Below are 26,653 nucleotides of genomic sequence, written 5' to 3'. Positions count from 1 at the left end.
CCCCCACCCCCACCAACGTCTGCCCTTTTAATCTCTGCCTTGGCCCCAATTTCTCCACCTCTCTCTTGCACTCTGCCTTTCTCTGTCTCTCAATCTCTCTGTTTTCTCTTTAATCATCCCTTTCTTTTGAAGCCATGACTCCCTGAGTGTCATGATGACACACAAATTGGGATGTATGATGGAAGAAAGGTGCCCATCTGCTGGCCCCCTTCCGTGGGGAGGAAGGGAGAAAAAAGAAGGGTCCAGCATGGTCCTGGATGTGCACAAGAACTGCCAAGACCCTGAGAGCGTCAGCAGGAGCAGTTTGGGGAGAGAGCCCCCAGAGAGGCACTGACATAGGAAAGAGACAGATACCACCCCTCCGAAGAGCCAGGAGTGAGAGGTGCTAGGAGAAGGTAAGGACCAGAGGAGACCCCTTCAAATTACAGAGGTAGGGACTCAGCCTGGCAGACGACCTTGAACCCCCTGTCTCCTGGAGCCCTGCAGCACTCCGTATGAGTGAACAAGCCACATTCTCTGAGACCCACATTCAAGTTGGAGAGGAGGAGTGATGAGGGGAGAGGGAGAAGAGGTGGAGGATAAAGTGGGGCTAGAGTAAGAGGAGGACATGGGGAGAAGGGTGAGCCCCGAAAGATGGAAGAGGCAATGACTTGGGTGGGAAAGGGAAAGGGAGGGCAAGCTAAATGGGGGAGGAGAGAGATCAGAGACAGGACAGGTAGAAGAGAGGAAAACAGCATGGGGTTGAAGGGAAAGGGCGAGGATAGCAGAGAAATGAGCCAGGAGGGTAAGAGGAGCATTTGGACCAGAAAAGAGAAAGCAGGGGGGGAAGATGAGAATCACAGGGGCAACGTGGAACCCAGAGGGGTGAAGGAGGAGTGTGTTGATGGGTCCCATCAGCCTCAGGTCCACAGCCCCTTCCCACCCGCCTGCTAATTAACTCCTTAATTGTCTCTGCATTTGCTGAGCTGGCAGATGAAGGGGATGCAGACAGATTGGGGCTTGTGTGATTTCACGCATGGGGGAGCAGAGAAGAGCTGCCTGGGAGTCCCAGGGGGCTTCACCCCCCTCTTTGCCCTCCTCCCTTCCCCCTTGTCTCTGAGAGGCTGGAGGGTGCTTCTATACCTAGAGCAGATGGGGCCATCAGCAAAGGAAGTGTCCATGGGGAATTTGCCCCCATCAGCCTCTCCGGGGTGAAAATAATACTTGCTACTATTGATGGAACACCTACTGTTTACTAGGCACACATTATTTCATCCTTGTGAGCTTTAGCCAGATAGCCACTCTGAAAGAGTGAGGCTCAGGCAGGTTGAGTAACTTGTCCATAATCACACAGCACTGGTGTGACAGAGGTGGGATTTGAATCCCAGGTCAGCAGAAGGCCAAAGCTCTGGTGGTGGGGGGTGGGGGAGGGTTGGGGGGCTAGGGGGGTCCTGGCCAGATGTCTCATGCCAGTGGAGGGAGGAATATTTCCAGGCCTACTTTTCTCTCAGCCCCAGGGCAGAAAGGGCACTGAGGTCTAGGGACTATAGGAGCCAGAGAGGAGGAACGTGTGGGCAAGGGACTGGGAGGAGGCTGAAGGAGCTAGGATCTGTCACATCCTGCATAAGAGGTAGGTGGGTCCAGAGAAGCAGAAAGGAGCAGTGGGACACTAATCACAGTCCTTGGATCCCTCAAGTGTCATCTTGCTGAAGTCAACTTCCCCTTTTCCTCATCCTTGCAACCCAAACCCCTGTCAGTATGACTTGCCCCTCTGCCACTCTATGCCGGCAGCCCTGGCCCATCCCTCATTTTCACTCCTGGCCTTTGCACTAGAGTCACTTGTCAACACATCCACCTCTCCTTTGACACTGGAAAATTTTGAAGACAGTGACCATGCCACTCCTCACCATGTCCCCAGGGCCAATCCTGGGATTTCACACAGTGTAGGTTTGCTGAAATGTACAGGGCAGGGATGGGGGGGCATCTGTGCGGGGGGAATCCATCTCACCTCAAATGAAGAGGAAACAATAACATGATGTACTTAGGTTGTGCATGAGAAAGAACTTCCAGGGCGCCTGGGTGGCTCAGTTGGCTAAGCATCTGCCTTGGGCTCAGGTCCTTATCCCAGGGTCTTGGGATCAAGCCCCGCCCCTGCATTGAGGCCCGCCTGGGCTCCCTGCTCAGCAGGGAGTCTGCTTCTCTCTCTGCCCTTCCCCCCAACCCCACCCCCACTCGTGTGCTCTGTCTCTTTTTTTTTTTTAAGATTTTTTTCTATTTATTTGAAAGAGAGAGCATGCACACACAGGAGAGAGGGGCAGAGGGAGGGGGAGAAGCAGGCTCCCGGTTGAGCAGGAAGCCCAATGCATGAGATCCAGGGCTCAAGCCCAGGACCCTGAGATCATGACCTGAGCCGCAGCCAGATGCCCAACCGACTGAGCCACCCAGGCACCTGCTCGCTCTCTCAAATAAATAAAATCTTTAAAAAACAAAAAAGAAAGAAAGAACTTCTGAGTCTGGGCATGTCATACAAGGAACCATATTGAAGCCTTGATTCAGACCTGTGGATTCTTAAGATCGAGGTTTCTCAAGACTGGCTGCTATTTATTAGAGGTCTTGAAAAGTTGGGAAATCTGAGCCCCACACTCAGAGATTCTGATTTAATTGGACTAAGATGGAGCCACAGCATCACTTTAAAAAGCTTCCTAGGTGATTCAAACGTGCAGCCTGGGTTGAGAACCGCTCTCAGATTCTGGTGCTTTTATGGCTGGATCTAAACACTAATGCTACTAATAATAGTTACTTATTGGGGATTTACTAGGTACAAGCTAATGTGCTAACACTTTCTGTGCATGAGCTTATATAATCCTCAGAAATTCCTGTGAAATAAATATTATCCCCATCTTACAGATGAGGAAACTGAGCTCAGAGAGGTCAAGAGACCTGCCCATGCTAATGAATGACAGGGCCAGTTCTGGAAGCTGAGATTACCTGATTCACAACTTTTATCTTCCCTCAGACTCTTGAGGCTGCTCGTTGGCCTCGATTAGTCCTTGTCTGCCTCCACCTCACCTCATCACCTTCCTTCCACCCCCGCTGCTCCCTCAATAACATCCCAGGTGACTGAAGCAATTTGCAGCCATTTGAGGAAGCTCCATGTGTCACTCAACCTGCGAGGGTGCGGAGTTATGGGAATTACAGATGCTCCAAGATGGTCCTCCTCTCCCCTGAGACACTTGGAATTCAAGAATCCTGCCCCATGCTTCCCCCGTCCCTGTTTGGGGCCAAATTCCCACTCCCAAATGCCCCCTTGGGTCGATTCTAAGTATCTGGAACAGTGCTGCCACCCAGTGGCTGCCCAGGGATATGGCAGTCCTCCAGCACCGCCTGGTGCTGCTGGACAGCTCCCCAACTCAAGACCAGAACTCAAGATCCTCCCTTCCCTTTGGTAGCACCATGAGCAGGCCCCTAGTAAATGGATCCCATTCTCCCTCCTGGGGTCCTAAGCCCACACCCTCTATAGGGATCTCCAGCTCCCTTCTCTGCTTTCTCATGTACCCCCTGCCCCCAACACCTCACTTCTCATCCAACTTCTTTCCATTGTGCCACTCTTCTCATTACAAGTTCTTTCTTCTCACTTAAAGCCCTGGGAACACATCTCTCACCTTCCTTCTGCCAGAGCTGTGCCAACCTGCAAGTGGATTGAAGGAGTTGCTAGAGATAGAATTCTGGTCCCCCCCACTTCCTCATCATCTGACACCATCAGACCTCAACCGTCTCCGTGCTAAGAGCCCCTAATGAGCATCAGCAAATTAACAACTTCCCTTTGATTGCTCCTTCTCTGTTAATTGGATAGGGAGGGCCCCCCAAGGCCTCTCAGGGAGGAGAAGGGAGGGAGAGAGAGAAGGAGAGAAGTGAGAGCTATAGGAGCAGCCCCCAGGCCTGGGCTTAGTGCCCCAGAATTCTGCTCCATTCCTGAGTACAGCTCCTCCTTCCGTCCCTTCCTCATCCTGTCCATCCCCACCCTCCTAACCCTCCACCTTCCCACCTCATCCCACCCCCTTCTCTTTCCCTGCTTCTTGACTTCTGTCCAAATTCCCTTGACCTCTGACTATCTCTTCTTTCTCTATGCTCCTTCTTTAGAGGTTTGGCAGTGAGGGGCTACAAACATGTCACCCTGTAAAGGCAAGCCCAAGGCTACAAGGATGGGGTTTGGGCAGCCAAGCTGTGTTTGTTTACATATGTGCATGTGTGTACATGTCACACATAGGTGGGAGCAGGGATAAGAACAGGCGTGAATAAGTGTAAGCTCCTGAGTGCCTACCCTGTAGGCCAGACCTCTGGGATGTGTGTTATCTGTGGGGTGTGTGTGTGTGTGTGTGACTGTGAGTGGCGTGGTGTGACTCTGGTCTTATGAGTGTCTCTGTCTCCATACGAGCAAGTGCTTGAATCAGTCAAGTGTGACTCGGAGCTTGCGTGTGCGTGTGTGTGTGTGTGTGTGTGCGCGCGCGCGCGCCCCCCCCCCCCCCCCCCCCGCCCGGGCCCCCAGAGGAAGCAGCAGTAGAGGCAGGAGCATCGATCCGAAGGAGACAGCGCGGGGAGGGGGACGCTGGGGGCAGACTCCCTCCCTCTCGCGCGCGGGGGCACGCCTGCGCGCGCACACACGCCACACATAGTCACACACACAAGCCATAGGGCCTCGCAGGCAGGGAGACGGCTCCCGGACCGGAGGGAGGCAGAGCCGCGGAGAGCGGCCGGGAGGAGGGGGCGAGGCAGCCGTGGAGGGGGGGGAGCCCTCGGTCCCGCTCCCGCGTCCGGGGGCCCCGCGCGCACACCGGCCCAGAGACACCCTCGCAGACACTCGTAGGCGCGCACGCGCACCCTCTCCCCTCCCCCCTCCGCCTTCCCTCCCGCCGCCTCCCGGCCGGACGATGGATCCCTGCAGATCCCGGGGCTGAGAGCACCGCGCACCGCGCCGAGCCCGGGCGGACCGAGCCGAGGCTGGCGAGCGAGCGAGCGCGCGCGGGCGAGCGGACGGAGCCGAGCCGAGCCGGGCCGGGCGGGCCGCTCCCTGCAGGGCTCTGCGCGGCGTGCCGCGGCAGCCGCGGGCTCCCGCTCGGGGCCATGAGCCCCTCCGCGGCTCGGCGCTGAGCCCGCGTCCGGCCCCGCGCCCCAGGACCCGCCGCCGCTTGCCGGGTTCCCGAAGCCCCCTCAGGTGGGTCTCCGATACCCCCGCCTTTGGCTGCGGGACTCCCCAGCGCCCCGAAGCCAGGACTTTCCTCCCCTCTCGCTTTCCCCAGCTGCTGGGGCGGCTCGGTGGCTGGGGAGGGGGGCGGGGGCCGAGCAGGGGATCTGGCTGCGTCGAGAAGCTGGACTGGAGGGGGGTTGCGTCCGGGGCGGGGACAGCTAGCTGTCATAGGGAACCGCGTTCCCCGCCACCATGCATCCACCTCGGGCTGCCCTCCACCCCCCACCCCCCACCCCAAACATAGACACAGCCTGCGCGGTTAAAACTGGAGACGCCCGCAGGTGAGGACTCGGGCTGGGCCCCTCCCCCCCTCCCTGAGGGGTTTTTAGCCCAGGTTTAGCCTACCCGGGTGAAAGCCCGGTCCTGGGGACATCCTTGGCCAGGAGCTCCTGACCCTGGGTTCTGTCCGTCTGGGGGAGTTTTCGTCTCCAGGATGGGGTGGACATTCCTGTCCCAGAGTGACCCCACATCTGGAGGGAACTCCTGTGCCTGCCTGTGGAAAAATATTGGGACTTCCCTCTCGCTCTCGGATGTCTACAACTGCGGTCTCCCCTGGCCTGGGAAAGCATTCTTTTGGCCTGAGCTGACCCCAGAGCCCCTGCATTTGGAGGAACCCTTTTCTAGGAGTGCGTCCCTTGGTCAGCCACCTCTGGGCTCACACACGAGGGAAGTCTCCTGCCCCAGAAGCAGTGACCTCTGGCGATGGGGATCCCGAATGGACGCCTTTGCAGGGACCTCCATGTGTACTCTTATCTCAGGATAACAGACTCTCCCCGCCCCCTTCCCCAGGATCCCCTCGGTCAGGATGGAACTGAAGGCCGAGGAGGAGGAGGCGGGCGGCGTCCAGCCGGTGAGCATCCAGGCCTTCGCTAGCAGCTCCACGCTGCACGGCCTGGCGCACATCTTCTCCTACGAGCGGCTCTCTCTGAAGCGGGGGCTCTGGGCCCTGTGCTTCCTGGGCTCGCTGGCCGTGCTGCTGTGTGTGTGCACCGAGCGGGTGCAGTACTACTTCCATTACCACCACGTCACCAAGCTCGACGAGGTGGCTGCCTCCCAGCTCACCTTCCCCGCCGTCACGCTGTGCAACCTCAATGAGTTCCGCTTCAGCCAAGTCTCCAAGAATGACCTGTACCACGCTGGGGAGCTGCTGGCCCTGCTCAACAACAGGTGGGCGGCTCCCACCTGGCTGCTTGCTGGGCTCCCGGAGTTGCATGCACCCCAGCTCCTGGGTACCCCCCTCAGGTGCTTGCCTCTTGAAACCCACCATAGAGCCCGGACCACCCTGTCTTGTCTCCCAGGCACCCCCAAACCTGCCACTCACAGCAAAGGAATCGGGGTACTGCTGAGCAACGCAATTAAGGGCACCCTATCTCTGATCGCAGCATAGTCCCAAACAGCTCTGCCCCTACCCAGCCTGAGCTGTGAGACATCAACAGCCTCTCTGGAGTGACCTTTGCCACCTTCCTGCCAGTGTGTCTTGATCTTCTCCTCACTTGAGGGCTGGGGGCAGACCATCTTTAAAGGGTGGAGACTGTAGTATAAAAGACAGCCCCTGCCTTGATCTCTCTGCCCACCCCTCCCTTACCCATGCAGCCACTGCACATCCTAACAGCTTCTCAGACCCCATGGGGCAGGTCCTCTGGACACACCCAGCTCTCCTGTGCCTATGCCCAGGCCAGATCCCCGGGGCTGATAGCTGACCCCAGATGGATCCCTGCCACCACCTCCCCCACCAAGGTTGGGTATGGGACCCTGGAGCCCAAATGGAGGCAGGGACGGAAGGTCATGCTGATCCATTCACCGCTCACCCCTGGCCTCCAGGTATGAGATACCGGACACACAGATGGCAGATGAAAAGCAGCTGGAGATCCTGCAGGACAAGGCCAACTTCCGCAGCTTCAAGCCCAAGCCCTTCAACATGCGCGAGTTCTACGACCGCGCGGGGCACGACATTCGAGACATGCTGCTCTCCTGCCACTTCCGGGGGGAGGTCTGCAGCGCTGAAGACTTCAAGGTGGTGAGTGAGTCCCCTGGTGTGGGGCAGGAGTCAGTCCTGCCCCCTGAGGAGGAGGAGAGGATTAGGAGCCCGAGGACCTCCCATCAAGCTTGCTACTCCGGAGAGGAAGCTGTGTGTCCCTGGGGTTTGCTTCTGTCAGGAGGGGACTTGGTTCAGCACAGGGGTCCATTTGCTCTGTGTGAGGGCCTCAGCATCAGCCTCATGACCACGATGACAGGACAGAGAGCGCTCAGTGCACAACACACAGAGGTTCACACACACTCACACACACACACACACACACACACACACACACAGAGCTTGGCTCGACCCCCACCCCATCACGCTTACTTTTTGGGCCACAGGTGTCAGAGTTGGACGTGGTGGTGGGTAAGCTGCAGCCTTGTTACTTGAAATGAGGTCTGAGGACCATCACCAGAGAGATTGAAAGAACTGCGGGACTGAGCCACCCCACTTCCCAGACCTACTGAATCAGAATTTGCATTTTAGCAGGTGATTTGAATTTAAGTTAGAGAAGCACTGCGAAACATGGGAAGTAAGGGAAGCTTTCTCTCACATAGCTAGACAGGTAATTCTGTGCCACCCCCTCCCACACACACATGCATACTGTCTGATTGGGTTCCCCCCTGGCCAACAAGAGCCAGTGTCTGAGGAAGGAGAGATTATTTGGGGTACATAGTGATGGCCGAACTGGAGGCTCCCTTTGCTTCTTCTTCTTCTTCTTTTTCTTTTTCTTCTTCTTCTTCTTCTTCTTTTTCATCTCTTTGCTTCTTAAAATGGAGATGCCCCTCAGTCAGTTAAGCATCTGCCTTCGGCTCAGGTCATGATCCCAGGGTCCTGGGATCGAGCCCGCATCTCACTCTCGGGCTCCCTGCTCTGCGGGGTGCCGGCTTCTCCCTCTCCTTCTGCCTGCTACTCCCCCTGCTTGTATGTGCCCGAGCTCTCTCTCTCTCCGTCAAATAAATATTAAAAAAAAAGAATGGAGCTGCCCCACAGACCCACCCACCACTCCCCACAGATGGGGCTGCCTCAAAGCCAGCATCCCAGGGAGGGTTAGGGGAACTGACTTGTATCTCATGTGCCAGGTGATCCTGGGCAAGTCATACAGGCTCCCGAGAGGTTACAACCAGACAGAGGCTGGAAAGGGACCAAAGGACCTGAAGCCAGATGTGAAAAATAACACCAGATGAGAGACTGATGCTTGTAACTCTTCAGAATGCTTTGTAGGCTCTTCTTCAATCCCCTGGATAAATAGCCATATTATCTCTGTTTTACAGATGCACAAACTGAGACACAGAGAGGTGGAATGAGTTCCCTGAGCTCAAGTAGCTGGTCAGTGACAGGTTCAGGATTAGAACTCATGTCTTGTAAAGATCCAACCTAGTGTGCTCTTTTTGTTACTGTTGCTGACCCTGCAGTCCTCATGTTCACTTCCAGTTCTGGTGATTGCTCTTTGAAAATCCAGTCTCGGGACGCCTGGGTGGCTCAGTCGGTTAAGCGTCTGCCTTCGGCTCAGGTCATGATCCCAGGGTCCTGGGATCGAGTCCCGCATCGGGCTCCCTGCTCCGCGTGGAGCCTGCTTCTCGCTCTGCCTCTGTCTCTCATGAATAAATAAATAAAATCCTTAAAAAAAAAAAAAAAAGAAAACCCAGTCTCCCCTAGGATCCCCTAGCTATCCATGCCCGCCCCTAATTCTCTGCTCTCAGAGACTCCCTTTTCTCCCTGCTCATTTTCTCCCCTGCTTGCTTGCTTCCTCCTAGCATTATGGGAGCATGAACCGCATTTGTTTGTGTAGAAATGTTGGAGCCGTGGTCATGCTTGTTTTTTTCCTGCTGAGGTTACACAAGAATTCCCAATCTCTTTAATCCCTGCTCTGCAGACCAGTTTCGTGGGCCTTTGTCAATCCTGCCAGACAAAGGTTACATGACCATACTCCTTGCTGAGCCAAGCTGATGGGGAGCATAGGGTGATGCATTAACCACTTCCCTTTTATCCTTTCTCAAAACAGGGAAAGTCCTGGATTCTCCAGAGCCTGAGGGTTCCCAGGCTCACCAACTATGTACCAATGAGTAGTAGAAGTTAACTGAGGGTGAAAGGCAGAGCCTTCCTCCTCTGCAGCATACCCAATACACAGCAGAAGGGAGCAGCAAGGAAGAGAAAACCCATTAGCTTGGATGGTTTGTAGTATTAGATGAAGGGCAGAATACTTGGCTCAACCTGAGAAGGTATAATGTGGGGGCACAATAGTCCATAGAAAGTGTTTAATTGAGGCTCCATTTGTCCCTCAGGTCCAGAAAGATTCCAGGTGATGATGCTAGGACATGTTAGGTTCATGAAAATGGAGATACTGAAATGTGACTGGCCCATGTTATCTGAGGGGACAATTCTAAGTAGTCAGATGGAGATACAGCTGGTTCACAAAGTTCTGGAGCAATCTGAGTTCTTCCTCTTGCGTGAGGTTGGGGCGGGGGGAGATATGAGAGCTAGTAGCCTGCAGGCAGGCCCAGCACTGGCATTTCTGGGTTCTGGGTTGTCAGGGAAGACTAGGTTTTTTATGTTTTTGAGCCCATGTCAAAGACTTGACCCGGAATCTGGCTGCACCCAAGGCTCTCAGCCCCTCCTTCTACCCTCTCTCATTGACCTCCCTGTCAATGTTTCTGCGTCAGGAACTCTACCACTTCTGCCTTTATGGATGTTCCTACACAGATGGGAGTTCGGTTGTGAGTCCATGTCTGACAACTCCGTGGGGGAAAAGAAGGACTCCGGCACCCTCCTCCAGCTCCCTGGTACCAAGGGGCATAGACAGGCTCCACCTTCTCTCTCTTCTCCTTTGGTCTAATAGTTAACATCTGCCTCTCCATCCTTGCCATTCTCTGCTAGGTCAAAAGGTGTGTTTCTAGCCCCTGGACAGATGTGGCACTGACAGAAAACATTTGCCTGTTGGGTCAGAGCTTAGGAGAGACCGTCTTGGCATCTTCTGCTGCTTTGAAACAGAGATTCTAACTGGAAGTCCAAGCCCTGGCTCAAAGTTTTTGCAAAATAAAATGTGCACAGGTACATGTGAAGTCCACTGTGGGTTTCCGAGGGCCAAAATCATCCAACTTGTGAGAACCCTGCTCGTGGAGGACAGTTCAGGAGGCATAGGAAGGGGCATATTCTGGTCCCTCCTCTGGCAAGGGTCTGCAGTGATGAGTGTTCCCCCTCAGATGTGCTTCTGAATCCAGCTCAACCACAGGGGGATGGACTGGTGGTCACAGAGTGTTTGACCAGCTGTAGCTGAGTCAGCTTGGGAGAGTGGGGATAAATATGGGAAACCTGGGCTAAATCTGGGAGAGACTGGTTTCAGACTGAAGAGGCAGAGGGTCAACCTTAGTAGCTCTCTCTTGAACTACCAAAAAAGCAACCAACGACCCACTCTCAAGGACCCCTCTTCCCTGGCCACCTCTTTTCCTTTGAGGTGGGATGCTTGGTCGCCAGGGCAACGGGTCTGAGGCTCTGCTCTCCCACCCCACATCAAGGCCAGTCAGGCCAAGGCAGGGCAGGGGCTCCATGGAGGGGGACCAGGGGCGCAGCTGTGTGCCCGTGTCTGGGTGGGGGCCGGAGGGAGTGAGCACAGTCGCAGCTGGTGCCAGCCTCCAGCTGCACCTTATCTGTCCCTGGCAGTGGGAGCGCCTATGTGGCTGGAATGCTGAGCAGCCCCAAGGGGAGGGGGCTGGCAGATGGCTGCCCAGTCAGCCCTGTGCCATCCTCCTCCTCCAGCTGAGACCCAGAGCCTTTGCCTGGGCGAGAGAGAGCGGGGAATTAATTTCTGGACCCTGCAAGAGAAGGAAGGGGAGGGCAGAAAATGGAAATCTTGGGGGTGGGTCTGCAGTGGAGACAGTATTCTCTCTCACGAGGGGGTGGAATTGGGGGACAAGGGATAGGGGACACGAATCCTTGAGGGGGTCCATAGGAGTCCCCCCAGGACCCTGGAGTGGAGGCAGGAATTCCCTAGAGGAGAGATGGAGTGAGGGGGGTGGGCACGGAAATCCCCTGAAGGTTCTGGAGGGGCACAGGACTCTTCTGGAGCATCTACAGGGATGAGAAGCTGATAGAAGCAGTGGGTGTAGGTGGGTGATCCTGGGACCTGGAGAGGGGTGGGAGAGGCCATCTTAAAGCAAGCTGAGCCAGGGATGGCAGGTCCCAGAGGGAGCCAGGCCAGCATGAGGGCTTCCTTATCCCCGACTTAGCTCTGCTCCTTCACTGACACCCCTCACACCCACACACCCTAGCTTGCCTCGCCCACCTCCCACCCCATAGCAGCTCAAACCAGGAGTCCCTGGGGAGGGCCCAGCCTCACTACCTGGGTCTCTTCCCTCCAGCTAGCAGCGAGTGGAGGGGCTGCTGAAGGAAAAGGCTGCCCAGACTGCTGTAGAGAGCAGGAGGGTCCTGAGGCACCCTGCCCAGGGGCAGAGGCCTAGTGGTCTTTGTGCAGGGGGGCGAGGGGGTAGGCAGGAAGGGGAGCATGCACAGATTGCAGCGGGACAGAAGAGAGGCTGGAGTGCAGAGGTTAACCTTCCAGACTTATCCTTCCTTTCTCTCTCTCCCTCCGAAGTACCTGAGGTTGGAGGGAGGAGACTGGAGTGGAGCCAGTTGCAAGAATCCAGGGGACCCAGGTGGGGTCTCTCTCTCTCTCTCTCTCCCTTTCTGTCTCTCTCTCTCATACACCTATACACACCAGCATCCTTTGGATAACGTAGTTTCCTCTCTCTCACCTCCTCTCCCTCTCCTTCCTTCCTTCCTCCCCTGCCGTTCTGGACTCCACCTCTCTCCCAGACTGCAGTTAGCTAAGAGGCTACTCTCAGTTAATTGATCTCCGGGCTGCTGGCTAAAGTAATAGGGAATTGATGTAAGTAACTAAATGCCTCTGAGGGCAGCATCGGAAATGCAGGGGTGGGGAGGAGGAGTGCTTCCAAGCCTTGGGCCTTTCTCCTGCCCCAGCCTGCGGAAAACTCAAAGGTATGGTCACTGCTGCACCTGGTGTGTGTCCAAGAAGCAGGGGGGAGGCCCGCCGAGAGGTCCCACGTTTTTGCTGTGGGTGGAGGTTGCTTCTGAGCATGCTTCGACTTTGTGGAAGGCAATTTCAGTTCTGGGGGAGAGGTGGCATGATGTGGGAGAGCCGGGTTGTTGGAAACGCAAAGGTCCGCTTGGTTCCTTCTTGTGACAGAGCCCCTTCGAAGTGCCAGGCCCCGCGCTGGGCGCCAGAGTGTAGGGGCGAACAGACAGACCCGGTTCCTGCCCTCAGGGAGCTTAGAGTGAAGTGCGGTTCCCAGGGAGGCTCTGAGCTGAGCGGTGGGGATGGTAACAAAGGCAGCCGCAGGGAACAGGGAGTCACGTGCCAGGTAGCACAGGACCCTGGACTTCTAGGTGGAGTCCTTCCAATCTCCCCAGCCCAGCTCAGCTATTCAGAAACTCCAGTTTTATAGACTGTGGGGCATCTCCGCCGGGCTGTCCTCCCGCAGCAGGTGCGCGGCCCACCGCTGTCCAGCAGGGGTCATTGCCTGCCGTTGGCAAGGCCCCTGGAGCACAAGCCTGCCAGCACTGGAAGTCTGAGGTGGCAGCTCCGGGAGCTTCTAACCTCGGGCCGAGAACCTTCCAGTCAGGACCCTTGTGTGGGGATTCTGGGAGGCAAAACTGGGAAGCAGACAGCAAGACTGAGAAGTGGTGCCTAGTTCTGGCGGAGGATGCGGCTGGACCCTGGGACCCCCTGGGTTCTATTTTAGGCATAGTTCCATCTGGCTTCTAGGCACAATTTCCTGTGAGGTAAGGAGGCCCTAAATAGATGGCTAAATGATTCTTTGCCAAGGGGTAGCCCCTCCTCCCGCCTCTGGGACTCTCTGGCTAAGCCCGTCCTGGCCCATGCATGGAATGGCTGTGCGGTACGGACTTTCCCAGACACATGGATCAGACATCTTCCTCATGGAAAACTGTAAAATGAGCACGAAACAGCTGTGCATTCACCTAGAGGGGAAGTTCCCTTAAGAAACTGTAAGGGGAGAGACTCTGCCACCCCAGGCTCTCCAAGGCCACTCCCGGGGGAGAGGGAGGGCAAGTGGTAGTTTTTCTGAGCTACTGTGAGTTCTTGGAAAGAAAACCCTTCCCACCCCTCTCACCCGCACCCCCTTGACATGGCTGCAGTCCCGGCGGGGAGGGGGCTGAGAGGTTGGGCCATGTAGCTTAGTGTGTGCATCTCTAATTGATGCGTTGCATCAGCCAGCCAGGCTGGGGACCTCCCTGGGGTGAGACTGCTGCAGTGGCCCTGACCATGGACAGCGGCCGACTCAGCCTTCCTGTGACACGCTCACTGCATGTATGCCCCGAGTGTGCAGGAACGTGGATGTGGATTAGGGTGTGTAGTGGACGTGTGTGGATGTGCTTGGGGGCGTACGCAGCTCACTTAGTGCGGTTGTGGGAGGGAACCTGTGTGCAGGCAAACCTCTGGTCGCATGCAGAGTACATACCAGCAAAATTAATCATCTCTTCCAGTCGTGCTTTGCAATTTACAAATTCCCTTTACTTTAGCTCATGATCCTCCTCATTCTGGGAGGCAGGCAGGTATTAATATCTTCACTTGAGAGATGAGGAAACTGAGGCTCAGAGAGGTTGGGTGACTTGCCCAAGGTCACATAGCCGGTGAATGCCAGAGTGGGACCTTGACTTCAGATCTTCGAAGTCCAACTTCTTTGTGTGTGACTGTAGGAGCAGGTGTGTGGAGCAGGGGGAGGAGGGTGTCCGGCCCCCAGCTTGCCATGCTCTCTAAAGAAGCTGGCGGCAAGACGCAAAAGCAAGAGTGCAAAGGAGAAGGAACTCAGACTTGGGCTGGCCACACCAAAGCCTTTTGACTCCTCTGCCTTTTCACTGCACCGTTTGGCCAAACCCCAAGCCTATGGATGGCCCACCACTGGCTTTCCTCAGGCGGCTCTGGGGCAGCCAGGCTCTGCCAGAGGAGGTCACACAACAGGCCAGCTTGAAATCACCTTGTGCTCATGATCAATATCCTGAAATGGGTGGGCAATGCCCCCTGGCAACCCCCTGTTTTCCAGGTCACCTTGCTGGCCCCAGTGACTACTGCAGACTTCTCCACTCATTTCAAACAGCCACCCTTCCTGGCCCCCCTCGCGCCCTCGGCAGATGACCTTGTCTTCTGCTTCATAGAGAAGATAGAAGCCTCAGCCAAGACCTTCCCCCTTCTCGGAAGGGAGCATCCCTCCTCTCTAGGCTGAAATCTCAACCTAATCTTTCCATCTGATCTCCTTCTACCTGTATAGGAATGTTACCCTAAAGATTCTGCCTCTCCCTTGTCTACAGTCAGTCTGTCCCTTTCCAGTGGAATCTACCTGTTGACACTGAAACATGCTTAAGATTCTCTCATCTTGAAGTATATAGCTACAACGACAGCTAACATTTATTGAGCACTTACTATGCATCAGGGTTGAGGTTAACATAAAAACCAAAAACCAAAAACCAAAGGTATCTCAACTCCACAGCTCCCTCCAGCCCCTCCCCCCCATTTCCTTTCCCGGACAAAATTCTGAAAAATGATATATATATATATTCCACTGTCTTCATTGTCTCATCTCAAACTCACTGTCCAATCCACTTCAGGCTGCCTTCTGCCCACCCCCAGCACTCCACCAAAACGGTTAGAGCTAAGGCCACCAGCGACCTCCATGTGGCCAGATCCTGCAAACATTTTTTATTCTTAATCTCTCAACATTCAAAATGGTTGACCACCTCCTCTTTTTTAAACTGTTCTTTCCTGGGGTGCCTGCGTGGCTCAATCAAGCGTCCAACTCTCGATTTCAGCTCAGGTCATGATCTCAGGGTCATGAGATCGAGCCCTGCGTCTGGCTCCGTGCTCAGCACAGAGTCTGCTTGAGATTCTCTCTCTCCCTCTCCCTCTGCCCCTACCCTCAACCCCGCTCATCGCACACTTTCTCTCTCAAAAAAGAAAAAAAAAGTGTAAAAGATTTCCAACACCCCAGAAAGTTCCTTTGGGCCCCTTCCTGGTCAATACTACCCCACAAGAGTTAACCATTATTCTGACTTCTGTCAGTACAGATAAGTTCCACCTGTTTTGAAGTTCCTAGAGTACAGTATCCTCCATACAGTATGCACACTTTTGTGCCTGTCTCTTTTGCTTAGGATTTTGTCTCTGAGATTGTCTCATTTTGTGTGGTGGTAGTTAGCGCTTTGTCAATGCTGTGTAGTATCTCATTATATAAATAAACCAAAATGTATTTGTCCATTCTACTCTTGCTAGACGTTTGGGTTGTTACTAGTTTTTTGGCTGTTATAAATAAAGCTACCATGAACATTCTTGCTTATGTTTTCTGGTTGTTCTATGTACTCATATTTTGGGTATATAACTAGGGGCTGTGGTTAAGTCACAGGTTGGGATTCTGTTTGGCTTTGGTGGATATAGACAAATCAAGCTCGATCTCTTTCCCTCCCTCCCTCCCTCCCTCCCTCCCTTCCTTCCTTCCTTTCGACTTTCTATCCTTGGGCCATCTTGTCTTCACTCATGACTCCAGTCAGCATCTAGACCCTGGCAGGCCAGATGTGTGCTTCTGTCCGGCTCTTTCCTCCCAGCCTCTGCGCCGGTGGCCAATCTCCCTCTTCACATCTCCACTTGGATGTCCCCGAGGCTCGAAAAACCCAGCATGTGCAAAGCCAAATTCAACATCTTATCTCCCAAACTAGTCCTTTCCTTGTGTTCCTGGCCTAGTGAGCCACCCCACCATTCAGCCACTTATGCAAACTAGCAAGCATCCCTACATTCCATCTCCCTCACCTCCCTTAACGGGATCTGCCACTCTTGGCTCCTAAACATCTCCACCCTATCACCCCATTCCAAGCCGGTCCACTCCCTGTCTCACCTACACCCTGCGATGGTTTCCTGACAGGTCTTCCAGCACCTCCTCTGGCTGTTCCCAAGTTGTCTCTTCAAAACACTGCTCTGATCACTTGAAACCCTTCCATGGTGCACTTCCTATTGTCCTTGGACCAGAATCTTTGCTGTGACCTTCAAGGCCCCGGAGGGGTCTGGGTCCTGCCTGTTTATCCAGCCTGTTCTTATCCCGCTCTGGCTCTCCGGCTATATTCTCCTCCTCTGAGCTCTCCACCCAATCCACCTGGGGTCTTCAGGGCCTTTGCATGACTCTGCCCTCTGGAATATTCCCCCACCCCACCTCATACAGACGTAATTACTCCTCCTTATTCTCATTATTCTTTAGATCACAATTCAAGCATCACTTCCTCAGAGAAACCTGCTTTGATTCCCTAGGATGGGTCAGATCCTTCTGTCACTCCCTCCCATAGAGCCAAATTATCTTTTCATAGCACTTACCATGATTTTCAATTAAATATTCACTTGTGCAATTTTTAGAAAATGGTGTCTGTCTCCCCCATTAGACAGTAAGCTCCACAAGGGCAGGATCCCAGTCCATTGTATATTCTTCATGTGTCCTCAGCACATAGACACTCAGGAAATAGTTGATGAGTAAATGAAAGAATAAAGGAGGGATTTGCAAGGGGATGATCTAATTCTAATCTCATGCCCACCACTTGCTCTCCATGAAACTTGAACAGGTCACTGTGCCTCAGTTTCCTCATTTGTCAAATGGGGGTGAGGTTACTCAAACCTGCTTATTTCACTAGGTTGTATAAGGATCCCATGAGATAGCCACTGAAAAGCATGAAACATTTTACAGATGTTGGCAGCAGCGGGGCGGGGGGTGGGGAGGTGTGTTTAGAAAGGGATGCGGAGAAAGTCAGAAACCACTGAGTTGCCACACACAGTTTGAGAGCGGTACTGGGTAGGGATTGACCGGGGGAAAGCTTGCCTCCTTGGACAGAGGGTTCAGAAGTGGGTGTTGTCCTGCATGGGTGTCTGCTCGGCCACTTCTCCTGGGGCCTCTGTGTGCTTGCGGGTCTGCATGTGATGCTTGAGACTGTCCTTACCTCCCATTACTGTGAAAAGTTTGGATTGGTCTACTGGAACAAGATGAGGCGGGAGAGGATGTTAGAGGAGGGAGGAACTGCAGTTGGGGTGTGTGTGTGTGTGTGTGTGTGTGTGTGTGTTTGTTGCCCCACAAGGGAGCTGTGTGTGGCGATGTGTAGGTGTGCAGTGTGGGTTTTTGTGTTGGTGTGGGGGAAGACGGGTCCTGCCATCCTGGATGCGCTGTCCTCTGAAGCTTCTCTGTGTGTGCATGTCCTTCTGTCTAGTGAAGCCGCGTGGTGGAAGTGTCCCCTGCCTTAGTTTCTTCCCTCTGGAGGTCTAATCTGCTTCCCCTCCCAGGAAGTCTGAAGGCGGGGAACAGTGCCCTCTAGTGGGTGTGGAACACATGGGTAGCTGCAGCCTCCCCACCCCCAGGCCAGGCCTAGAACTTACCTCTGAAACACAGCCTGTTGACGTGCAGAGCCCTCTGAGAGCTGAGGTCTGGTAGGGGGGAAGCAAATGCACACAGGGCCGGAAACATAAAAGGAACCCCTGAGTTCATGCAGAAGAAGCCTGAGGACAACAGCTGGAAGTGGGATGAGGGTTTATCTCTCTCCTCATCTCTGCAGTGACCTCGCTGGTTGCCCTGGGTGTTCTGGTCTTCCTTGGTTCTAGTTTCTTCACATGGTCCCTGCGTCTTGCTCTTTCATTCTCATAGTCTCTGTCCTCAAGGAGCTATTGGTTACTACTCATGCCTGAAGGGACTTGAGCAGAATTGGGCCCTTCATTCTATTTCCTGGGTGGGTACTCACTATGCCCTGTGCAGTCAGGGAAGGCTTCTTGGAGGAGGTAATGTGTGAGCAAGGTCTTGAAAAATGAGGAGAAATTCTCCAGATGGAGTCCAGGGAAGGCATGGAGCTGTGGATGAGCCTAGCGGGTCTGAAGAATGGGAGAAGGGCATGGTGGCTAGAGGCTAAACTGCTGTGGAGGGGTGGGGAAGGGAGGCTGGAAGGTAAATTGCAAAGGCCTCACATAACTTTACCTGAGATGGGGGTGATTTCACCAAGAGGCACTAAGGAGTGAAGAAGGTCTCAGGGCTGGAGAACGGTCAGAATTACATACAGAATTATATAAAGTGGGGAGAAACTGTAGGGAGGCAGGGAGTTAGGGAGACCAGGCAGGCCAATGTTTAGGCAAAAGAGGTGGAGGCCAGTCTGAGGGCAATGGGGAAAGGATGGAGAGGAGCCAGATCTCAAAGGCTGCTCTTCTTTTGGGGCCTCTGTGTCCCTGGCAGCAAAGTTGAGGCCAAAGGTCCCACATCAGTCAGTTCTGCTGGAACTTGGCATCTTGCCTCCCATCCCCAACATACTCCAGGGTCCCCACATGCAAATGCAGAAGGGAAGAGGTGTAGGAGCAGGGAGGGAGAGGAGAAAAGGAGGGGAAGGGGGACTGGGGCTGTGGGATAGTTAAGGAATCGCAAGGCCCAAGTAGACTCATCTGACCCCCACTGCTTTGTCTCTGGCCCTGCAGAGGAAGGGTTAACATGCTTCCGCTAGCTCCCTCCCTCCCTTACACTCCCCCCCCTCAGGTCACCTTCTAGGCCCTGGAGACTTGACTGGTGGCTCAAGTTCCTCAGTCAGTGGCCCTGAGTAACCAGAGCACAGAGGGGCCAGGGACCCGGGGTCAGAGAATGGTAAACTGGGGGCAAGGGGACACTCAGAAGGGCTAGGGCTGAGGGTTCTGCGGGGCACCCCAGGTTGGTTCCTGACACTCTCCACCTGACCTAGCAGATTGCTCTGATCTCAATTTCTTCCACCTACCAGAAAGGATTCCTCAAATTCCTCTCCTGGACCAGTGAGGGGTGGGCAAGCTGGGAGGGGGAGTGGGGATCTGCCAGGAAGCCTTTCAGCTGCAAGAGACGGGGTCCCTCCCCCCTGGTGCCGGGAACTGGCCATAACTGAGTCTGTGGTCAGTGAGAGACCTCTGCTAATGGAACCTGGGCTGCCCCCCAAGCCACAGAAGGGAAAGGTGGAGGAGGCGAGGGTGACCTAAGTGCAGCTCAGCATGGGGGAGGGTGCTGACTTGAAGCTCAGCCAGGGTCAGGGGAGGGAGGGGAGGATAAATGGGGCCAAGGACTGGCTGGAGGGAAATTGGAGGTCAAGGCAATGATTGCAGGGGAATTAAGGGTTCAGGCGGTAACAGAGTAAATTGGGGTCACGGTAGTGACTGAAAGGGAACTGGGGTCTTAGGAGTGTATTGGGAAAAGGTGGGGGTGTGGTCAATGAAATAACTGGAGCGGGGGAGATTATGAGTCAGGGGGAGTCAAGGAGGAATTAGAGGTCTGAGAGAGTACGGAGCTCCAGGGTCTCAAGGGAACGGCTGCACCAGATGAGAATGGGGGCGAGGACCCAGAATTGGGGTAGGAAGACCCAGGGAGATGCTGAGGAGCAGATGGGAGGGTGATAGGGAGGCTTGAACGTCATGGGGGAGGGGCAGGGACTGTTGCTCCGGGCTGTGGGAGCAGAAGAATCTCCTAGGGCCCATCTCACCTGGAGCCCTGAGGCTTTTCCATGGTTTCCACTGTCTTCCACCCTCTCTGTCCTGCTGGAGCTGGTGACCGGAAAGGGGCTGTGGCCCCCCTCCTCTCCATCTGCCTCCCTTTCCCACTACCATCCATTATTCATCAGCCCAGACGCCTGCCCTCTCCCTTCCCCCTCCCGGCTGGGCAGGCAGGTCCTCCTCTCCACGCCCCGCCCCATCTCAGCCACACCGCCACCAAAGCCCCGGTGAGGAAGAACAGCCGGCTGTCTGGGCTGCCGGGACCTGGCTGACTCGGGCTGGGTGGCTGGCCCTGCGGGATTCTGCCCGAGATCCTATCCGCTTCTCCCTTCTCCTGCCAATCCCCCAAGGGCCAGGAAGCCCCTGAAGAAGATGCCCATCCAGATCTTCTGCTCTGTGTCCTTCTCCTCTGGAGAGGAGGCCCCAGGGCCCTTGGGAGATGTTTGGGGTCCCCACCAGCGGCGGCGGCAGCAACAGTGGGACAACTCAGAATCAGAAGAGGAGGAAGAAGAGAAGGAAAAGGAGGCAGTGAGGAAGGAGCCTAGAGAGGGGGAATCGCCCATGGATTTGGTGGCCTTTGCCAACAGCTGCACCCTGCACGGCGCCAGCCACATCTTCGTGGAGGAGGGTCCGGGGCCGAGGCAGGCCCTGTGGGCAGTGGCCTTTGTCCTGGCCCTGGGCGCCTTCTTGTGCCAGGTGGGGGACCGTGTCGCCTATTACCTCAGCTACCCGCACGTGACTCTGCTGGACGAGGTGGCCACCACGGAGCTGGCCTTCCCGGCCGTCACCCTCTGCAACACCAATGCCGTGCGCCTGTCCCAGCTCAGCTACCCCGACTTGCTCTACCTGGCCCCCATGCTGGGGCTGGACGAAAGTGATGACCCTGGGGTGCCCCTTGCCCCACCGGGGCCCGAGGCCTTCTCTGGGGAGCCCTTTAACCTGCACCGCTTCTACAATCGCTCCTGCCACCGGCTGGAGGACATGCTGCTCTATTGCTCCTACTGCGGGGGGCCCTGTGGCCCTCACAACTTCTCGGCGGTGAGTGGGGGCCCACGCCTGGCACCGTCCCCCAGGGGTGTCTGCCACGGCTCACCCTGAGCGTCACCGGCTGGGGCCAGGGCTGATGGCCATCCTGCCCCTCCCCCACCTCACCGGCCCCCCCCCGGGCCGCCCGGGGGGGGCGCGGGGGGGGCCGCCCCACCCCCCTCCCCCCCTCTCTGCCCCCCCCCCCCCCCCCCCAGTAGTGACCACAGCAGGGACTTGAGTGCATCCTCACTTGGTCTTTCAGTGCTCCTCCTACAGTGTGTGTATGTGTGTGTGTGCGTGTGTGTGCGTGTGTGTCCGTCTGTCTGTCTGTCTGAGGGAGAATAACAGTCTTCCTCTAAATCTTCCCCTCCCCGCAGCTCTAGGTGATCAGGGATCCTCTTCCCTGGGGAAGCCCTCAATGGGGAGTCAGCCTCCTGCTTGCCCTCCCACTCTGGAGTTTAGGGTCTTCCTTGCTGAGAGACCAAGTGGCACCCCATCCGCTCCCCAGTTCAGCTTCCAGTTCTGTCTGGCCTGACTCTTCTACCCCCTCCAGGTGCCAGATGCCAGACCTTCCCTTCCCACACACTACCCCCCCCCCGTCCCCCACTTCCGCCCTGGCGCAGGAGCAGGTGGGTGTCATCATATAAGTGCGTTGTGGACCAACTGCAGACAGGGATCTGGAGGTTTGGGCCACTGGGCCTCAGGCAGGCCAGGAAATAGAGGAACATGGGATAACGAAGGAGTCAACCTGGCTTTCTCTGGACCTAAGGGTAGAGCAGACACTTCTCACATAGAACCACCAGGTGGCGGCAGCAGTCCGTGGGCCCGCAGCACAGCTCAGCCCAAGCAAGGCTGGTGTTCTCAGCCACGTTGAGTCCCTCACGCCCCCAGGTGAAGGGTAGGCAGGGGTGTGTGCTTTGAGCCTGTGACAGAATGCCACAAAACCTGGTAGCGGGCTGGGGGGTTAGGAGTCGTGGGAGTTCCCTCTCTACCTCATCTGTGGACTTTGCCTTTTCTTTTCTAGATGGGGGCGGAGGTTGTTCTAGGAAGGGAGAAGGGGACTAGTACCCCCCACACCACCGACCGCCCTGGTCTGGCCTGACACTGTCTCTGTCTTTCTCTGGGCTATGTCTGTCCTTACCTTCTGACTCACTTCGTGGACTCTGTCACCATCAGGCTGTAGGAAAAGCACACTCACCCCATTTGTGGGAACCTGGAAACATTCTGAGAAACTGTGGGGAGAGGGCCGTAAAGAATTGGTTCGCTCTTCCCTCTGTGGCTGTCATCAGAGCCAATAAGGGCTGCTCCGAGGCCTGGAGTGGGAAGACTGCCCCCAGGGCAGAGAGCTCCTCTGAGGCCCTCTTAGTTCTGCACAAGCATTGCCAAGCGTGCCTTGCCCTGGAGGCTCAGTACCAAATCCAGTACCAAAGCTGGGGCTTGGGTGAGCATGGTCCTTGCGATGGCAACTGGGTCTGCTCTCAGGTTCTGGTGATGACAGGACAATGGGGGCTAATGGCTGGAGAAAATGAAAATGCTTAGCTTGGTTTGGGGGAAGGACCTTGGGGAGAGCAGAATTTCAGATGCCTGGGGCAAAATCCAGGAGAAGAGAAGATCTATCTCAGAAGGCCCTGGGCGCTTGGGCCTGAAGAGAAGGTCCCAAGGAGGGACCGGGAGAATGGCAGTGATGGGATCCTGGCGATGGAGGTGTGTATGTCAGGGTCCCAGCAGGAAGAAGACTGCCACTCAGATAGTTTAATTGAAAAGACTCGAACAAGGGGACTGTTTATAGAGCTGTGGGCAGAGTGAAGGAAACTCTGCCTGAAGGGGCCTGAGGCACCTGGTGATAGTGGGAAATTGTCACCAACAGGCTAAAGGGGCACAGGGGAACGGCAGTGCTTTGCAGGGAGCCCTCCTGGCAGGATCTATAGTTTCAGAGGATCGAAACCACTGCCAGAGCATTCTCAGAGGGGTGAGGGGTGGGGAAGGATGCACACCCTGATCGAGAGCTCCCTCCTGCCCTCTGATCCCTCACTGATAGCTCGCGTTGGCCAACCCAACCCGAAGCCTGTCCAAGTGGCAGAAGAACACAGGTAGTGCACCCCACAGGGATCAGCTTTCCTGGGGCCCATATCAGGGCAAAGAATGGCAGAGAATGAGCAGGAGGGAGGACAAATGGAGAATGCGCTGCACAGAAGGGACCGTTCCTGAAGCGTGTTGAGATTCCAGCAGCAGAGGGGTCCGGGGACAGCCCTTGGTAAGTAGGGGGTGCTGGCAGGACTCTCAGGCTCTCCACTCTGCCCTTGCCAGGTCTTCACACGGTATGGCAAATGCTACACATTCAACTCGGGCCGAGATGGGCGTCCACGGCTGAAGACCATGAAGGGTGGGACTGGCAATGGGCTGGAGATCATGCTGGACATCCAGCAGGACGAGTACCTGCCTGTATGGGGAGAGACTGGTATGTCACTTCTCTCAGGGGCCCCTTCCCATGGCCCTAGCCATCAGCCTCCACCAGGGGACTCCTGAGATCCACTGTGGGACCTGAGGCAGGACTCAGGCTCTCCTCCCTTCCTCCCAGCATCTTGCCATCTCCATCTCCGACTCTACCTGACAGCCACCCTCACAGTTCTCTAGCTCCCCCTTCCTGGCTCAGTTACTCTCCAAGGTAACCAGCCATCCCTTTCCACCAGTAGCCGCCACTCGCTCTATAAATAACTCCCTCTCTTCTTGGGCTGCCTGCCGTCAGTCTGGTCTCAGGGGACCTTGGGGTTGAGAAAGCTAGGGAGAAGGGAGATGAGGAGGGAGAGAAATAGAGAGTGTCTGGGAAAGAATTGGAAACACCAAGATGCACAGCCGAAGCCAGGTAAGAAAAGTATGTAGGATACAAGGTTCATCGGGGCAGCATGGAGCTAGCGAACCGGGAAGGAGGCTGGGGATGGGCTAGGGCCCCTATAGATTAACCCCTCCCCCAGTGTCCCAGTGTGCACTGTGCTTATCCCTAGGAGAGGTAGCATGGCCCCAGCTCTGAAGGAGGTTAGGGAGTCAGAAGCCCTCCCAATCCACCCCCTGCCCCTCATTCCCATAGATGAGACGTCCTTCGAAGCGGGCATCAAAGTGCAGATCCACAGTCAGGATGAACCTCCCTTCATCGACCAGCTGGGCTTTGGTGTGGCCCCTGGGTTCCAGACCTTTGTGTCCTGCCAGGAGCAGCGGGTGAGAGGGCCACAGGAGGCTGGTCCCAGGGTGGGGTGTTGAGGGATCGAGATGGAGTGGTGGGTAATCAATACAGGAGGGACGGGTGAGCTAGGGCCTGGGTACCGATCTGATGAGTGAGCAGCATGAATGAACAGGAATGCTCTGTAAACTGTGAGACCCTCAGAGTCTGCGGAGGGACAGGGAGCAGGACTCCCGAGCTCTGCGTCTTGTCAGAGAAGTCCATCAAGGTGACTCGGGGAGAAGTCCCCACACCCCCCAGCTCCCCGGCTCTCCCAGCAGCTCATCTACCTGCCCCCGCCCTGGGGCACCTGCAAAGCTGTTACCATGGACTCGGATTTCTTCGACTCCTACAGCATTACTGCCTGCCGCATCGACTGTGAGACACGCTACCTGGTGGAGAACTGTAACTGTCGTATGGTGCACATGCCAGGTCAGGCCCCAAAGCGCCAGACACGATCTTGGGGCCCCTCAGCCTGCACTGCACTGCCCCTCACCAGCTCCCCACGCATATCAACCTCCTGCCAACACGGAAGCAAGATTAAATGCCTTCTCCCCAGCCCAGTTCTAACCCCATTCCATACCCCTAAAGCTCTTGTCCCTCTCACCTCAATTCCTGCCTGTACCCACAGAAACGTGCGGGAAGGGGTCTAGGAGGGATGGACTGTGGGGTGGGTCACCTGCAGAACACGCTGGGGGCTAGCTAGTCCTGCCCTCCAGCCCACTCCCATCTTCCAGTTTCTAGGCTCTTGGTACCACCATCATCACAAGACCCTTTAATCTCCATCCTGCACCACTGTCTTTTCTCCTCTGTTAGGGGATGCCCCATACTGCACTCCAGAACAGTACAAGGAGTGTGCGGATCCTGCTCTGGGTGAGCACCCCTGCCTTGGGGCAGTCTGGGGGAAGGAAGGAGCCACATGCATAGGGGTTTCAGACCAAGTTCCCAGAAGCTTCAAGTAACTCCTGGATCAGGCTTCACTTGAACTCTCTTATGTCTGACTTTAGCAAAGCTGGGAATAGCATCTCTAAAGGCCCCTCTGAAAAATGAGCAGGAGTACCTGGGAGGGGCCCTCTCTCATCAGCATCTCAGCTGCTTGACCCCCGAGGGCCCTGAGGCAATGAGATATAGGATTGAGAAATACCCATGGGGAGCACAAGGTGGGCACAGGGCAGGCACAGGGCTGAGGTGAAGGACAGGTCAGAAAAAGAGAAAGGGGCCCAGGTTTCCTTTGGACAGGGCCAGAATGTTCATGTTAGGAAGGTGCTGGCTGAAGGGCACCACTCAGCTAGTGCCTCTCGCCTGGTCGAGCACAGACTTCCTGGTGGAGAAGGACCAGGAGTACTGTGTGTGTGAAATGCCCTGCAACCTAACCCGCTATGGCAAGGAGCTGTCCATGGTCAAGATCCCCAGCAAAGCATCAGCCAAGTACCTGGCCAAGAAGTTCAACAAGTCTGAGCAGTACATAGGGTAAGGGCTCTGACTGTGCAGGGCAGGGCCCTTGGGCTGGGACCGTAAAGGGTATGAGCGGGCTTTGAGGGGCCGGCAGACAGGAGGAGTTGGAGATGACAAGGGGAAGACAACCAAAGAGTCTGGGGTGGGCATGGAGGGCAGATCAAGTTGGAACAAGCAAAGGAAGCACCTCTCTTTGGTGCTTCATTCTGTATCTTCATCTTCACTGCTGTAACTGGGATCACTCCACGCCTGCCAGTGTGCAGAGCATCTTTTCATTTTTGCCATCACATTTGATCCTCACGACAATTCTACAAGACAGGTACCGCCATCAACATCTCATTTTATGGATGCAGAGACAGATTCAGAGAGGGTAACTTGCTAAGGTCATCTAGCCAGTGAGGGACAGAGATGTGACCTGAACCTAGGTCTCCTCCCCCAACCCCTTTGCAGGGAGAACATCCTGGTGCTGGACATTTTCTTTGAAGTCCTCAACTATGAGACTATTGAGCAGAAGAAGGCCTATGAAATTGCAGGGCTCCTGGGTGAGCTGCTCTCGGCACTATCCCCTTCCCATGCCATGGGCATGGTGCGACACCCTACCACCCAAAGCAGGCTGCCCACCTCTGTCCCACACGTTCCTTCCTCCCCTGCCATTCCCCGCCCCCCCGCCCCGCCACCCAGGGCCTTTCCCCAAACACTGTTGTCTTGGTATGTAGTGGGAGGAGGGGGCTGAACCTTCTCTTAGGGCAAAGTGGAAGAGACAGGCCTGTGGGCATGAATGGGGGACTATTTCATAAGCCTTTGAAAATTTACCCAGAGAATGAATGTTGGGGTATTTTATGTTTTCTGAATAATATCTGTTCGCTTTAGGAAAGTAGAAAAATGCAGAAAAACATAGAGAAGAAAGTAAGAACCCCACCAGAACTGCTTTGTGCTCCTTCTGTACAAAGGCTGTCGATCTTTTTGCAAATACGACTTGCCTGCCCCTGTCCCAGTGAGCTCTGCTGCTTCCAGGTGTCCTGACACCACTGACCTCCCCGTGCCCCCCTGCAGGTGACATTGGGGGCCAGATGGGGCTGTTCATTGGGGCCAGCATCCTCACGGTATTGGAGCTCTTTGACTACGCCTACGAAGTAAGCGGGGGTGGGGCGTTGGGGTGGGGTCACGGGGGGGGGGGGG

General features: G+C 55.5%; 1 protein-coding gene across 1 annotated transcript in view; it reads left to right on the top strand.

Annotated features, from left to right (window-relative positions):
• Positions 1 to 26,653, top strand: part of ASIC1 (acid sensing ion channel subunit 1) — a 41,292-nt gene that overhangs the window by 13,810 nt on the left and 829 nt on the right. Inside the window, exons 2-10 of the mRNA XM_021704848.2 lie at positions 6,014 to 6,391; positions 7,046 to 7,241; positions 23,113 to 23,263; positions 23,891 to 24,018; positions 24,301 to 24,451; positions 24,836 to 24,892; positions 25,336 to 25,489; positions 25,925 to 26,016; positions 26,528 to 26,607. Coding sequence (XP_021560523.1) covers positions 6,030 to 6,391; positions 7,046 to 7,241; positions 23,113 to 23,263; positions 23,891 to 24,018; positions 24,301 to 24,451; positions 24,836 to 24,892; positions 25,336 to 25,489; positions 25,925 to 26,016; positions 26,528 to 26,607 — 1,371 coding nt within the window. The 5' untranslated portion in view covers positions 6,014 to 6,029. The remainder of the gene's footprint in view (positions 1 to 6,013; positions 6,392 to 7,045; positions 7,242 to 23,112; positions 23,264 to 23,890; positions 24,019 to 24,300; positions 24,452 to 24,835; positions 24,893 to 25,335; positions 25,490 to 25,924; positions 26,017 to 26,527; positions 26,608 to 26,653) is intronic.

Source organism: Neomonachus schauinslandi, chromosome 5 (genome assembly GCF_002201575.2).
Source record: "Neomonachus schauinslandi chromosome 5, ASM220157v2, whole genome shotgun sequence".
Classification (NCBI taxonomy): Eukaryota; Metazoa; Chordata; class Mammalia; order Carnivora; family Phocidae; genus Neomonachus; species Neomonachus schauinslandi.
Note: the sequence above shows the minus strand (reverse complement) of the source record. Positions and strands in the feature narration are given on the sequence as shown.